Source organism: Phodopus roborovskii, unplaced genomic scaffold (assembly GCF_943737965.1).
Source record: "Phodopus roborovskii unplaced genomic scaffold, PHOROB, whole genome shotgun sequence".
Lineage (NCBI taxonomy): Eukaryota > Metazoa > Chordata > Mammalia > Rodentia > Cricetidae > Phodopus > Phodopus roborovskii.
The window spans coordinates 47617404-47633173 of record NW_026126407.1 but is presented as its reverse complement, the minus strand read 5'-3'; the positions used below and the strand labels follow the sequence as shown (position 1 = coordinate 47633173).

Here is a 15770-nt window from a genome sequence, read left to right as displayed (position 1 = left end):
ACCTGCCTCTGCCTCCTTAGTGCTGGGGTTAAAGGTATGCACCACCACACTTGGCGTGTTTTTAATTTTGAATCTTGAATGTTGGCATTTTCAACACTTTTTTGAATTTCCTAGAGTTCTTTATAACCTCTCACTTTCAGAGTGGTTGCCAGGCATGGCCGCATGGGATGAGGATAGCAAGCTGTGTCTGTAGCACCTGGTCCTCCTGATCCCATGGGATTGATAAGGCTTAACCTCCAGAATAGTATTTCTACAACCTCTGAATATTTTCTTAAAAGAACACATTATCCAAATGGAGAAATGTTTTAGGGGTAAGATAGAGCCTCATGACCCTAAGAGAGACATACATGGATCTGCCTAGGAAGAAGAAAAAGACAACCTGAGTAAATTGGGAGTGTGAGGGATGGGGATAGTGTGGAAGGGGGGAGGAGAAGAGGAAAGGGGAGTGGGAGAAAAATGTATAGCTCAATCAAAAATAAATAAATAAATAAATAAAAACTAGAGACTCCTGTAAACAAGACAGGTTTCCACCTTCCAAGTGCCAAGGTTATAGGCATGTACCATTCTACCAGGTTAATGGAGTGTTGGGGTTAGACCCATGGCTTCATGCATGCTAGGCAAGCACTCTGTCAGCTGAGCTATATCCACAGCCCCAAGCATAGGAAATTTTTTTCTTTGATAGTCTGATCATCTTGGATTTTATTGGGAGGCTTAAGAATTTGAGATACAAATTTCCACCTATACTTGAACATATATCTGAGGCAAAAAAAAAAAAAAAAAAAAAAAAAGAAAGAAAGAAGAAATGCTGCTTCTCACTATATCTGCTGGGATAATTCACGAGTTTCTCACGTTGGAACCACAGTTGGATCACACAACTGTTCGACAAGATGTTTTCTAGTATGCCACCCATTCTTAGATGTAGATTTTGAGGACAAGCCTAAGCCCCACAGGCTGAGGATTTTAAAGTGTTGTGTCTAAGTATAGAAGAAACAGGTTTCAGCTGTTGGCTTTAGGCCACCTACTATATTGAGTGCCTGGGAATCCAAGTCATATGAATTTTAAACTCCCATTCCTCTATCCTCTATGTCCCCTTTGAATTTATAAAAGGAAAAACACTGTAATACTACCCTCTTGCCCAGACCACCAAGCACCTGGGCAGGTTGCCAAGGCAACCCTCCCCTGATTGGGCCTGTGTCTTTTCCTACTGCCAAGAGTAGTACTGTTGGGGTTCTGCTCCCCTTGATGGCTCCTGCCTCTTCCAGAGGGACAGGGTACACAGACCGTACACCTTAACTGCCCTGTGAACTCTGATTAGCAAGATCATTTAAAAACCCATCCCATTCATCATGGAGCTTTCAGTCCTGTTTTCATGTAACTAGAGAGCTGTAGTGAGGGGACCCAGCACTTTCATTAGTCAGTCTGTCTTTTCTGAGTTACTAGTTCCATTTGCTGCTGTGACTGATTCCTAGAGCAGCTTCCAGAACCATGGGATGGAAGCTGGGCAGTTTCACAAGGTGTTGGATATGGCATCTATCTTGAATGAGCAAGAAAGAGCCTGGCCTTTTAGTGACCTTAGTCCTTGGATTTATAACTACCAAAGGCTGTTTATAGTTCACCTTACATGTTAGTTTCACTCTTCTAAAACACTCACAGTGACCTGGCTTCAGTCCCCAGAGTCCACATGGTGGAAATTGTCCTCTGACCGACATACATGTGTTGTGGCATATGTACTCACCCATATACATACCCATATACATGCAGGCTATATACATGGTATGTGTGTGTAATAAAAATTCTTTCAATGTGAAAATGATTCTTAGCTACTAAACATTCAGACTTTGTAGACTCAGATACATAAAGTTAAGGGCAGTTGATCTTTGTTGAAATATTGAATAAGTAGTAACTAGAAGAACATTCCACGGCTGAATTCCTGGCTTTGTTATCGTATATGAGGGGTGTGTGTGTGTGTGTGTGTGTGTGTGTGTGTGTGTGTGTGTGTGTGTGTGTGATGAAGTGCATATAAGTAATCTTTGTGCATATTTAGTTCCTTATAAGCATGACATGGGGTGATAAAATGTGGATATCATTGCTATCAGTAATGACCACCATGGTCTGGTAAGTATATGGTGTTCTGCTGTGCCTTATTTTCTGCTTGAGCTAATGGCTATCTATATCTTTTGTCTGTTCAGGGATGGAATCCCCCCATACAGGATTCGTAAGCAGCACCGAAGGGAGATGCAAGAGAGTGTCCAAGTCAATGGGCGGGTGCCTCTACCTCACATTCCTGTAAGTACCACATTTTCAGCAGCACTGTGCCTTCTCTCAAGATGCCTAACTGGTTTCTTACACAGAGTTGGCCACCAAGGCACCAATCAGTGGGAGAGGTACTTGGTAGGCTTCCTAGCACCACACCTTACCACTGGGCACACCAGACAGTCTGAGTAACGTTGGGATAAGAGATAACCATCCCAGTAGGTAGTTATAGCTCCTAAAGCCTAAAAGGCTTCCTATACTCAGTATCAAGAAGTGTCTGCCATGTAGCATCCTCCCTTCACTGCATTATTTCCCTGTAAAGTGAGATGCTGTCTCTGATGGAAAGTAGTTCTGAGATGATGGATTTCGACTTGGTATCCGGCCCTGAACACTGCAAGTCACCTGACCCCAAGGAATGGTTAGATATCCATCCATAGGCTTTAGTACTCAAGAAATTCAAGGAACTTATCTTTTTTGTGGCTGAGCAGTGGAGGCTGCCATTGAGCATCTTGGCTCAGAAGATGCCTCAGCTTTGCCTCTTGGGTAATAACAATAGCTTTTCCTGAGCCTGGAACACAAGGTTTTGTTGTCTCCGTGTTTGAGCCAGCATTCCCCTCTCTCTCTCTCTTTCCCCCCTCTCTCCCCCTCTTCTCTCTCTCCCTCTCCTCTCTCTCTCCCTCTCCTCTTTCCTCTCTCTCCTTGCACTAACCACTGATGACACACATAATAATTATCGTTCCTGGCACTCAGGCATTGAGCAGAAAGACTTCCAGAAGAGCTTGGGGAGGTTGTCGCAGAGTCCTTCACCCATGCCTGTGTAGGGAGGATGGATGCTTCAGAGCTTCACACAGGCATCAGCATTTCTTTTGATTGATTTTCTTGACATTTTGAGACAGCAACTATGTAGCTCTGGCTTACCTTGAGTTCACTTTGTAGACTGGAGTGACCTTGAACTGGGTACTGGGATTAAAGGAATGTACCATTACACCCAGACTCATCAGAATTTCTCCTTTTTTTTTTTTTTTTTTTTTTTTTTTTTTTCTCCCTTTTGGTTTTCTAAGATAAGGTTTCTTTATATGACAGTTTTGACTGCTGCCCTGTAACTTGCTTTGTAGACCAAGGTGGCCTCAAACTCACAGAGATTTGTCTGCCTCTATCTGCTTCCTGAGTGCTGGGATTAAAGATGTGAACCACTACTACCAGGCCAGAATTTTTTAGTTGGAATCTTTCAGCTTTTTGGCTGAATCTTCAGTTTCCAAGTTAGGAAAGTTATGTTTGTGGTTGGAAATCATGTTTATTCTGTATATTATGCATTTAATGTTTCCCATTGCAGTAACAGATCCTAGAGTCCCAACCCTCCTGAGTACAGTCCTACCCTGATGACACTCAGCCATGCATCAGGACCAGGCACTGCCATCTAGGATTTCCTTTGAATGAATGTAAGCCCTGGGAATGTTGTGGATTAGATTACTTCAGAACCACAATCTACCCTTGGAGCTCCTAGTGCTGTGCTTACTCATTTTGATTCTGTGTTCCTCGTGCTATTTGCACTAAGCCTCAGGCACTCTCTACTTTATGTCATGAATGTTTCTCTGACAAGTTGGAAGTTTCAGTGTAGAGCATGTTGGCCAAGTATTGACCACCATCTATCTGGGTGCATGTACATATGCTCACTCAGGGGTACCATAACCTGTGCATACCAGGGCCCTGCCCAGGCCTCTAGTGATACAGTTGTGATTGGTTAGAGAGAAGTTCACATCTTCAGGTCAGTGCTCAGTGAAGGAGAAAAGGGAGCCGATGAGGATGCCTGTGTCTTGGTAAAAGGGAACCATAAACACCTGCTTTAAAATAGATGTAACTAGCAAACTTACTTAGTGAATAAATATACCTATCTCCACACTTAATGGCGTGTGTTCTATCTTTAGAATCTACTTGGTAAAAAGGGGAAACAACCAAACTCCTGGAAGTTGTGTTTTGACCTCTGTGTGTGCCATGGTACACATGTCCACCATGTGCATGCACACATACTCAAAAGAAATACATATATAAAAACTAAAGTAATTTAAGATCAATTTTTCCTATCTTGCTGGAAGGTTTCACTGTGCTGCTCTGTAAAGCATGTGGAACTGCCCTGTGGAAGCAGCCCTATTGACTGTGTGTCTTTCTCCAGCGCACTTACCGAATGCCAAAGGAGATCCGGGTAGAACCACAGAAATTTGCTGAAGAACTTATTCACCGACTAGAAGCTGTTCAGCGCACTCGAGAGGCTGAAGAGAAGCTGGAGGAACGGCTGAAGCGTGTACGGATGGTGAGTGAACTCCAGGCCACTGTTTGCTGTAGCTAGGAAGTCCTATAGTTAGTGTAGCCTCCATTCTGAGATGTCCTACTCAGCCTGCTTGTCACTGTGTTTCTGTGACCCACCTGCCCTTTTGTTCAGCACCTTGTTATTTTCTTTTGCCACTAATTGAGCCTAGTGCTTCCTCCAGCAATCCCTTTTCCTGCCAAGAGATGCCTGGGAGGAAGCTCCCAAGGCTCCCAACATTTGAAGAAGACAAGAAGCTGACAAAATGGCTGTGTGCCTAGCCTTGGCAGGTGGCTGGAAGTGAACTAAGGCACAATGGGACCATGGTAGGAAGGCTGGGCAGATATAGGCCCCTACTCAACATAGGGGACACTACAAACTATAGTAGCTGTAATGGCTCCGTTGGAGCTCATTTTGGTTCATTGAGAATCCACTGTTTTGTTTGTTTGGTTGTTTTTTAGACAGGGTTTCTCTTTGTGGTCCTGGCTGTCCTGGCACTCACTCTATATAGACCAGGTTGGCCTCAGAGGTTTGCCTATCTCTGCCTCCTGAGTGCTGGGATTAAAGGTGTATACCACCATCACAGCCTGGCTGAGAAACCATTGTTTTTTGTACTTTTTTCCCCCCTTTGTGCTGTTATAGAAAGGCTTTTTTTTTTTTTAAGATTTATGTGTTATGTATACAGTGTTCTGTCTGCATGTATCCCTGTAGACCAGAAGAGGGCACCAGATATCATTACAGATGTGGTTGCTGGGGATTGAACTCAGGAAGCTAGTGTTCTTAACCACTGAGCCATCTCTCTGGCCCCTAGTCCTGGCCCCTAGGGCCCCTAGGGCCATGGTCCTAATATTTGTAGTGTTTTATGATAAACAGTTTAATACTTGCAAATTCAAGTACTCCCTCCCTTCCTCCTTCCCTTGTAAGACAGGGTCTTGCTGTAGCCTGCTGACCTGGCATTCACTATGTAGCCCAGGCTGGTCTTAACAGCAGTATTCTTGTTTCAGCCTGCCAGGTGCTGGCTTACAAGCCAGGCAGTGACTAAGATCAGATTTTTTTTTTTTTTAACACAAGTTTTCATACTTTGTTACTTATCTGATGTTTTTATTTATATGACATGTGGAACCCAGCCCTCCCCAAACTCAAAACCCTATCCCAGGCCCACCCTTTCCCTGAGAGGCTTCCTGGGTGAACCATGTACATTGTCGAAGAGCTCCATCCTGGGCAGCAGGTCCCACATACTACTATAGTCACAGGACTCATGGCACCAGCTATAATCTTCACAGATTGGAGGCTGAGATTAAAAACAAACAGGGCTCAGCAGTTAAAGAGTTTCTTGTTCTTGTAGAGAAGTAGGTTTGGTTCTCAGAGCCCACATGGTGGCTCACAATCATCTGACAATCTATCTCTTCTGACCTCTGCAGGTATCAGATATGCACATGGTACACATACATACAAGTGAAATACTCTTACATGTAAAATAAACATAAATAATTCTTGTTTTTCAAGACAGGGTTTCTCTGTGTAGCCCTGGAACTGACTCTATAGACCGGGCTGGCCTGTAACTCACAGAGATCTGCCTCTGGCTAAAGATAAATAAATCTTTAAAAAGAAAAGGAAAAGACAGGAAAGAAAAAATAGTGGGACTTTCCAAGAAGTTTGCATGAAAAATTTTTTTTAATAATTTACTTAAATTTATTTATGTTCATTGGTGTCAAAAGTGTCAGATGCCCTAGAACTGGAATTATGGACAGTTGTAAGCTGCCATGTGGATGCTGGGAATGGAACCTGGGTCTTCTGGAATAGCAGCCAGTGCTCTTAACCACTGAGCATATCTCCAGCCCCCATATGAAAATATTTTAAGACAAATGGTTCTTATGCATACATACACACACACACGCGCGCGCGCACGCGCACAATCTCTCTTAAATTGTTTTGTCATTGAGACCAGCATTCTTTCCTGTTCCTTTTGGTAGCTGGAAAGATATGTTCATTAAACTGGCAGGCAGCCTTTCCTGTATTGAAATGCCCATCTACCTACTAGCCATTGTGTGATGGTCAGCACTGCAGCATTACCCACCATGCAACTCTGATAAGACTATAGTGAGACATCACACTATGGGCCCACTGTAACCTAGAGTGGCACCTTGTTGCATACGTAACCCTATGGTGTTTAGTCAGGCATCTGATGGATAGTGAAACTATGCAGATAGAAGCCAATCATCTTCTAGGCCACACAGTTTTAGCATTCTGATAGTGTTTATAAAAAAAAAAAAAATATGGAGTCATATTGATGTGAAACACAGAACCATTCTCAGGTGCTAAGTTCTAATTTATTTGCCTTTTGTGATCCAAATCACCATCTTCACTTGTATAGCAAAATGTTTCACACATACTGCTTCTCTTCTATGAGGGTGCCCCTATTGGATGTCACAGATGACTCTGAAAAACAGGCTCCTCAAGGAACCTTGCTTGTCCCAAGTCTGGCATTCACATCCTGTCCTGTTCACCTGAACAGCAGCTTCTGGTCCATTTCCAAAGGGACTAATACTAATTCAAGGCAAAGGTGTTAGTGATTTCCTGATGTCTGAGCCTTAACAGCTCCCTCAGCTCTGTGGAGTGCCAGCTGTGGTCAGATAGGATGGCCCAGTCCCTAGTGGCAAGGAGGACAACAGTTATAAAGTAGTGTTCTTAGAGCAAACATCACAGTTCTCAAGAAGAGAGACTAGGTCGGGTCAAGGCTAAGAACAGTGGTATTGCTTTTTGACCTAACAGAGAACACTAATGAAAAGCCCTGAGTGATTCTCCTAGCAGCTCAGAAAATAATCTGTAGCCAGAGGGCTTCTGGCTCAGATGAGCTGTCATGTATGCTCTGTCCTTTTTTGTCCTCTAGCCAGCCTGCCCTGAACTGTCTTCTGTTGGGTGGGTGGCCATGTAACTACAGACATATTTTGTGGCTTGTATGCATTGATACATTTACTGTAGATTTTACTCCTTTTTGTACAGGATTAATCACCCATTTTTAAAATTATTTTTATCACAAAACTGAGGCTGGGTGGTGGTGGCTCATGCCTTTAATCCTAGCACTTAGGAGGTAGAGGCAGGTGGATCTCTGAGTTCAGCAACTTCCAGGATACTCAGCACCCAGGGCTGTTATACAGAGAAACCCTACTTTGAGGTAGGGGGCGGGCTGGGTTTTGGCCCAAGGTAGTCCCATGGTTTTATAAATTTCCCTTCCTTCTTTTTACCGTAGGAAATATAAAATTAAAACCTGAAGCAGAGCCAATGAGATGAATCCATGGGTAAAGGCATTTGCTGCCAAGCCTGACAATCTAATTTTTGTCCTTCAGATGGAAAAAACTGACTTCTACAACTCTGGCCTCTACAGTTGTGCCACACATACAAAATAACGAATGAGTAAATAAATAATGTAATTTTCAGAAAATCAAGAGGGAGAATATTAACTAAAAGAGAACATGGTGGATAGTGGTAGTACACACCTTTTATCCCAACAGAGATCCAAGGCAGAGGCAGGTGGATCTCTGTGAGTTAAGTCCAGTCTGGTCTACACAGTAAGTTCCAGGATAGCTAAGGCTACACAAAGAAATCCTATCTTGGAAAAACTGGAGACAGACAGACAGACAGACAGACGGGGAGGAAGGGAGAGAGAGAACAGAGAACAAAAACTTTTATTTACTGTGAGACATAAAACTATATCCATGCAGAGCCTTGTTGGCAGCCAACAACCGACACCAGACCCTTTATCCCCTCAGCCTGTCTTTTGCCTGTCTGATAAGAACAGGTTTGGTGGGATCAGTTCAGGTTCCCAGGGCCTTTTGAGATTCAATCACAGGGTATCCAAGAGTCAGCACCTCTCCCTGACTTGGTTACACTGCAATCAGGAAGGACCTTGGCATGACTGTCAGGACTGTGGCTCACTTCCAGATCTGTCCTCATTCTTGTTCTGACAGTGCTGCTGTTTCTCTACAGGAAGAAGAAGGGGAGGATGGTGAACTGCCTTCTGGCCCCATGGCAAGTCACAAGCTGCCTTCTGGCCCAGCCTGGCACCATTTCCCACCCCGCTATGTGGATATGGGCTGCTCTGGACTGCGGGATGCTCATGAGGAGAATCCTGAGAGCATTCTAGATGAGCATGTGCAAAGGGTCATGAGGACACCTGGCTGCCAGTCACCTGGTCCAGGCCACCGCTCTCCCGACAGTGGCCATGTAGCCAAGACTGCAGTACTAGGGGGTGTAGCCTCCGGGCATGGGAAGCACGTACCTAAGTTGGGGTTGAAGCTGGATACAGCTGGCTTGCACCACCATAGGCATGTACACCACCATGTCCACCATAATTCAGCTAGACCCAAGGAGCAAATGGAGGCTGAAGCTGCCCGAAGGGTCCAGAGCAGCTTCTCATGGGGCACAGAAACACATGGTCATGCCAAGCCTCGCAGCTATTCAGAGAGCACAGGCACCACCCCCAGTGCTGGGGATTTGGCCTTTGGGTGAGTCTTAACCCAGCCCTCCCACATGTTTCCAGTGTGTCCTTATATACAAGTTGTGGTTCAGAAGGGTCATGGCCCTGTAATGACCTGATTGTTCCCAATAAAAGTCATACAACACCAGGGCCAGGGGCCAGACAGGCTCCAGGCATTGCTATGACTGGGTGAGGAGAGGCTGTATGTTTGTCTTAATGCTCTGGTCAGCATGACTCTCTTACCATATTAAAACAAACCCCAGACAGTTGACCTTCAAAGAGACCACTGCCTTCACAGTGGGTTACAAGCCCTCTTACTGGGCTTGAGGGTCTAGGAAATAGCAAGGGAAGCCAAATTGACCTCATGTGTCTTGATCTCACAGTGGTAAGGCTAGTGCACCCTCCAAAAGAAACACCAAGAAGGCTGAATCTGGGAAGAATGCCAGTGCTGAGGTACCCAGTACCACAGAGGATGCAGAGAAGAACCAGAAAATCATGCAGTGGATCATTGAGGGTGAGAAGGAGATCAGCAGACACAGGAAGGCAGGCCATGGGTAAGTGCACTGCAGGGGCCTGTCCCCAGAGCAGCTAGCCACCTGTCCTCTTGTTGCCAGCACCTTTGCTTTTTGGAGTTTATTTCTGGCTTCAAGGTCAGATGATTCCATCTAAGTCCCTGTCACCAATGAACTTATATAAGTGGCAGCTATAGGACAGCCTTCTGTTTAATGCCTACTTCAATCCTAAGGATTTGAGGCTGTTCAGCCCCAACGTGGCCTCTCTGGATATTGCAAAACCATCTTGTCTCATATTGCTGTGTGTTTACACACATTCCTGATTCCACAGGGAACAGGTGCCATCCCTGTAATCCTCAGTGGCATGACCTATTTCTGAACATATTAAGGGAGTCTAGGACTGAGGCAAGTCCATTTCCTCAGTCCCAAATTACCCTGATGCACTGCCTACTCACTACCTGCCCTCAGCATACTCTGGGACACACATGGTAGAAAGAGAGAACTCTAACATTGTCCTCTGAAATCCTTATACAGACTCTGGTACATGTGTGTTCATGCTCACACACAAAATAAATATAATGTAATAAAATTTTCAAAGAGTGGGGCTGCAGTGGTAAGAGCACTGGCTACTCTTCCAGAGGTCCTGAGTTCAATTCCTAGCATCCACACAGTAATTCACAACCATCTGTAATGAGATCTGGTTCCCTCTTCTGACCTGCAGGCAGGCACACATGAAGGTAGAAGCATTGTGTATATAATAAATAAATAAATATTACAAAAGAATTTTTCAAAAAATAAGATCTAGGATGCAGCTCAGTGACAGGACAGCATGAACAAACCCCTGGTCCAGTCTCAAATCACACACACAAAAAGAACAGTCTTTACGAAGGGAAGGGTGTACCTGTGTGGGATCGGAGGAGGCCCTCATGACTCCTGTAGTTCGGTGTGGACACATTTGGCTGCTTCCACTGCTCATGCATTCACTTGTCTTTGTTCCATAAGGTCTTCTGGGATGAGGAAGCAGCAGGCCCATGAAAGCTCCAGGCCCTTGTCCATTGAGCGTCCTGGGGCCGTGCACCCCTGGGTCAGTGCTCAGCTCCGAAACTCTGTCCAGCCTTCTCATCTTTTCATCCAAGACCCCACAATGCCACCCAATCCAGCCCCTAACCCCCTGACCCAGCTGGAAGAGGCCCGCAGGCGTTTGGAGGAAGAGGAGAAAAGAGCCAACAAGCTGCCCTCCAAGCAGAGGTAGGCTCATGTGGTATGGGTGACTCTACATGGCCTTAAGGCCTGAAGAAGACCCTCGGGGGAAGACAGCTATTCTGGGCTATTTCTCAACTGAGAACCACAGAGGTGGCCCTGCTGCAGGACAGAAGGCTATGTGATTAAATGTTCTCACCAGTATGTGGCCAGATGGCCAACAGCTTTTGGGCATGCCCGACTTAGTGGTAGATATTCTGACCATTTCTGATAACAGCCATATAAAGCACAGCCACAGGGAGATGATGGACAACTCTGAAGCACAGGTAGTTATAGGAGTTGTCTAAAGTGACCACAGCTCCAGCCAACCCCTTTCCCTGTCTTCTCAACCTCAAGAACATCAACATCAGCCCCCTTTTCCACCACAGTCCAGCAAGCCTATTCTGTCCTTCAGGGAGTATGTTCTGCCCAAACTCAAAAGAGCTTTCTTTAGGAAGTATTCTTGGAGGCAGAGCATGCCTTCTCTGACTCTTTTATTTTGCCTGGCCATTCTAACCTATTGGAATTCCCAAATGGGTAATAGTCTCCATGAGGACTTAGGATCTGTTTCTTACCCAGTCCCTGGAACCATGGTCACACAAAAAGGCCACTATTGCCTTTTGAAACTATCACCTCCTTTATTCAGTTTGTGTTGTGTAGATTCTGGGGTCTGCCCTCACTTCTCTTCTACGAGTCCTCTTTCCCTGGGATACTACAACTCTTGACTGGCAGACTCTGCACTTAGTTGCCCCAGGAGTGTAAACATCTCCCTGGTTGCTGAAAGTCTACACAGACCCACATTAGGCTCTGAGCCTATACTAGCTACAAAAGAAGTCACAACTACCTTGAATACGAGGGACCAATTCGCCACCTGCTGTAAGCCATGTTAGCACTTGTGCTGCCTGCTCTGTGTAGGAAGTGTTCCTCCTGGTGCTTGAAACATTGCATGTATCTGGCAAGGGTCTGAGGCAGTGGAGCAGGATGTCATGTGGGATCTGCTAGGAATGATGCCCTCAGAGGTCTGATCAGGGTTCGCTCAGGAGCTAGTGTTCCTAGGAGGCAGGATTCTTTTTGTGTAGTAGGGTATTTTGGGAGTTAGGATTCTCTTGTAATGCAGAGGTTGCATCTGTTCATCCTACCTCTACCTGGCAAACACCACATGGCAACAGCTGTGGTTTTCTCCTGGCCAGTAACATCACACATACCACACACACACTCACACTCACTCACTCACACTCACTCACTCACTCATTCATTCCACACCACACACATATGAACTCCTGGCCAGTAGCATCACACATACCCCCACACACACAAACACACACACCACCACCACCACCACACACATATGAACTTTATACGCAAGTCTAAATATATTCAGTGAAAGGCCCAGGCCTTGCCAGGCCCTGTTAAAGTAAATCAGAGTAAAGTCACTATTAAGGACCCATAGTGGCATGCCCATGTAAAGGGTGATCTTGGAAAGTCTCTGCTTTGCAGAGATCCTAGGACATACCTCAGTCATGCTAACAACAGCTCCCAAGAAACAGTATGACAGAATCATTGCTGCTGTCCCTATCTTGTATCCACATCATCTTCAGTAAGTCGTGATGAATCTGTATAGAAAGAACCACATCCCTTCTCCAAGAACCTCTAGCTAGAGAAGACATCTGAACAGGAGCTGAAGAAAGCCTGTAGCACCACGACCAGGAGTTCTCCAGGGTGTATTCCAAAGAGCAGACTGACATTGACCCTGTGTCTAGCTAGACACTTAGGGCAGGGCTTCTGATGATATGTGAGTGGGAGTTATTGGCAGCTAGTTCCTGCTGCTCACCCTGTCTGTGCACACTGTCCACAACACTGGCTGAGCCCCATCTTCTTTGATGCGGGTTGTTCCCTAGGTATGTGCAGGCAGTCATGCAGCGGGGACGCACCTGTGTCAGGCCAGCATGTGCACCGGTGCTGAGTGTGGTACCAGCCGTGTCGGACTTGGAACTCTCCGAGACAGAGTACGTGTGCCCTGTGGGTCCTCCTGGTTCTGCCCATCCCAGCCCAGGCCAAATCCCAAAGTGGAGCACCTATATTGATAGGCTTTGTTACTGAGCTAGGAAGCATCAGGGCTGGAGAAAGGCCTGCTGGGGCTTCTTCCTCCTGTCTTCCAATATAAAGGAGATAATACCTGTTGAGTGTAATGACATGATCAGTAGGTCTATGTGTGGGCCATACAGGCATCACAGCTTGCCTTTTATCTTGTCTTTACTCTCCTGAGCTTCTGAGCTAGCTCTACACAGGATCAGGTCCACATTGCTAGTCCCCTTGAAATAGCACCAGGAGCTTGAGGTAACTTTATATTAGCATCTGGGTGGTGTGACTACAGCCAGGACTTAGCCTCTGCACCTCCCCCCTGCCATAGCCACATGTAGGTCAGGGACATTTCTGACTATGCTTTTCCTGTTCTCTTACTCAAGACAGGATGATGAGGATCCCCTTGGGGCCTCTGCAGATGGCCCTCCAGTTGTTCTGGAGAAGTAGGTCTCCCCAGGTTCAACCCCCCAGAGAGCTTCAAAAGCCCATTGCTGGAAAAATGTCCAAGAACCTAAAAATTACACATTCGGAATGGCCCATGTATCTTACTTGGCCGAGGAAAAGCAGCCGTGTGGTCATGGGCGAGGCCAGCTATTGAAGCTTCTGGGGTGATTAAAAAGTACAGGAACATAGGAGCAGACTTGGAGCAGCTACACAGCCCCTTGAGGACCTGAGTAAGAAACTGCTCTGGCCTCCAGTCTGCTTTGGAGATCCTGGCTATCCTGGTCCTAGGAACACTTCCCTTCCAGATCTGTGCAGCACTTATTGGTCCATTCTCAAGACTTATGGAAGTTTGGAGAGGTTAGGACTTATCAGTGCCTTTGGAGCAACCCCTTACAACTTTGGAGATGGGACTTTGTGAGCCAAAGGCCTGGTCTGGTTGTTGTGGTTATCTGTGTCCATTTTACATGGTGTGAAGGAGGAAGTGCTTCTTTTAGACCTAGACCTGTAACTTATTTTCTAGTGACTGGTTTACACAGGACTGGCACCCAGATTTTGGGTAGGTGGGTGGCAGGGCCTGTGAACACCACCTTGCTGAGTAAGACCCTAGGATGTCTTGTCCTCTATTGGTAGATGGTACCTTTGAGGTACTCTGTGTGACCTGGCCTAAGCACACTACTGACCACTCTATTTCTGTCCCAGGACAAAATCACAGAGAAAGGCAGGTGGCGGAAGTGCACCACCATGTGACAGCATCGTTGTGGCCTACTATTTCTGTGGGGAACCCATCCCCTACCGGACCCTGGTGAGGGGCCGTGCTGTCACACTGGGCCAGTTCAAGGAGCTGCTGACCAAGAAGGGGAGCTACAGGTGAGAGGAGAAACTGCAACCACAGAGCATACTTGTCCAGCATGCTGTTGGATTTAGTGTATAAGGAAACAGTTTCCTGTCCCACTGGTCTTTTATCTTCCCCTTCGCCCTACTTCTCCCAGCCATGGCTGCTGCTTACTGCTCTGTTGGGGGCACATCGGGATTGGATGGGATGGCATCCGGACTGGCCCTCTTTTCTAGCCTCAGACCTCTCCCTCCATGTCAGCCCACTCAAAAACTCCAGTAGTAAGATTACTGATAACTGAGTGACATGGGAGCCGGTCAGCCCTCCTGGTGTCAGCCATGTGGATGGCAGAGCTGGGTTCCCAAGAACTCTGCTCTTCCTGAATCAGAAGGCTATCTATCAGCAACCTCCACCTACCAGAAGCCAGGATTGGGGCTCCCAGGGGTTTTGTAATAATTTTCAACATGCTGTTAACTCAGACCTTTCAGGGGTCCCAGTCCTACCCTAAGTGTGGCCACTGCCAGCATGCACCAGCCAAGATTCCAGCTCATTGCAGGGTGGTAGGAATTCCAAGGGCTCAAGGACAGCTTCCCGGTGCTGGCTTTTCTCACTGTCTCCACAATTTTCTGCCTCTAGATACTACTTTAAGAAAGTGAGTGACGAGTTTGATTGTGGTGTGGTATTTGAAGAAGTGCGGGAGGATGAGGCAGTCTTGCCTGTCTTTGAAGAGAAGATCATTGGCAAGGTGGAAAAAGTGGACTGAGCACTGGGCAGCACACCCAGGGTACAACCATCACTAAAGTGCAGTCATCAGCGAGTGAGCAGCCTTGTCCTCCGGAGCCTCATGTGGGGAACAGCACAAGATTGTGTCACAAGCTCTTGGAGTGGGGGGTGGGGGGTCTCAGGTGTCTGCCATACCTCTGTCCCTCTGGGTCTGGGAAAAGGGGGAGTGTTCTACTGAGTGGTTCTGTGGGTTTCTGTCTTGCTTTTCAAAAGGAAAGCTCACCTACCCCCACATCACCCCTGAAGCAATACCAGGAGCCATCTCATGACCCTCAGCAGCTCTTGCTTCTGAATGCAGACTGACCCAGGGATACCTTTACCTGGGCTTTTATCCCAGTGTCCTCTTCTCCCTCTGGGACCTATCCACTGCACCTGGTTGGGCTCAGGCCCAGTAGCAGGGGATCCTGTGGGGGGCCTCTGTATATTGTACATGTCACTGAGTGCCTTCAACATAGCTGTCTCTTGCCTGCCACTGTGTGAGTCTGGCGGCTGAGTACCTCAGGCCCCTTTGCCTGTCTCCTGCCAGCTTGGTTCAGCAAGGGGGAGGGAGGGGTCTGGTCCCTTCTAAGTGTCCATGTAAATATGTATATTTCTCAGGCCAGGGCCAGCAGGGGATACCCTGAGCCCATTTTTCATGCAATGACTTGTACAATTATCTTTTCAAAGGTACTTGGATAATAATGAAATAAAACAGTTTTTGAACCTGCATTGGATGTGTGGTATATACTGTCTGCTGCCGGTGGGCAGGGACAGTGGCTATGCTGCCTTTCAGCAAAGCAGCAAAAGGCAAGCTGGCCTCTGTATGTGTTACTTGTTCTTGACCAGGCAAACCCCAAAGTTTGCAGC

The 15770-nt window shown here is 46.5% G+C and overlaps 1 protein-coding gene across 2 annotated transcripts in view; it reads left to right on the top strand.

The window, feature by feature from the left end:
- Axin1 (axin 1) overlaps positions 1–15632 on the top strand; it is a 50972-nt gene extending 35340 nt beyond the window's left edge. The window contains exons 4-11 of one of the 2 annotated variants that reach the window (XM_051181046.1): positions 2190–2286; positions 4424–4561; positions 8543–9060; positions 9416–9586; positions 10547–10792; positions 12682–12789; positions 14009–14176; positions 14778–15632. In XM_051181046.1, coding sequence (XP_051037003.1) covers positions 2190–2286; positions 4424–4561; positions 8543–9060; positions 9416–9586; positions 10547–10792; positions 12682–12789; positions 14009–14176; positions 14778–14904 — 1573 coding nt within the window. In that variant the 3' untranslated portion in view covers positions 14905–15632. The remainder of the gene's footprint in view (positions 1–2189; positions 2287–4423; positions 4562–8542; positions 9061–9415; positions 9587–10546; positions 10793–12681; positions 12790–14008; positions 14177–14777) is intronic. The other variant, XM_051181047.1, reaches the window with a different exon arrangement.
- Positions 15633–15770: the final 138 nt, after the last annotated feature.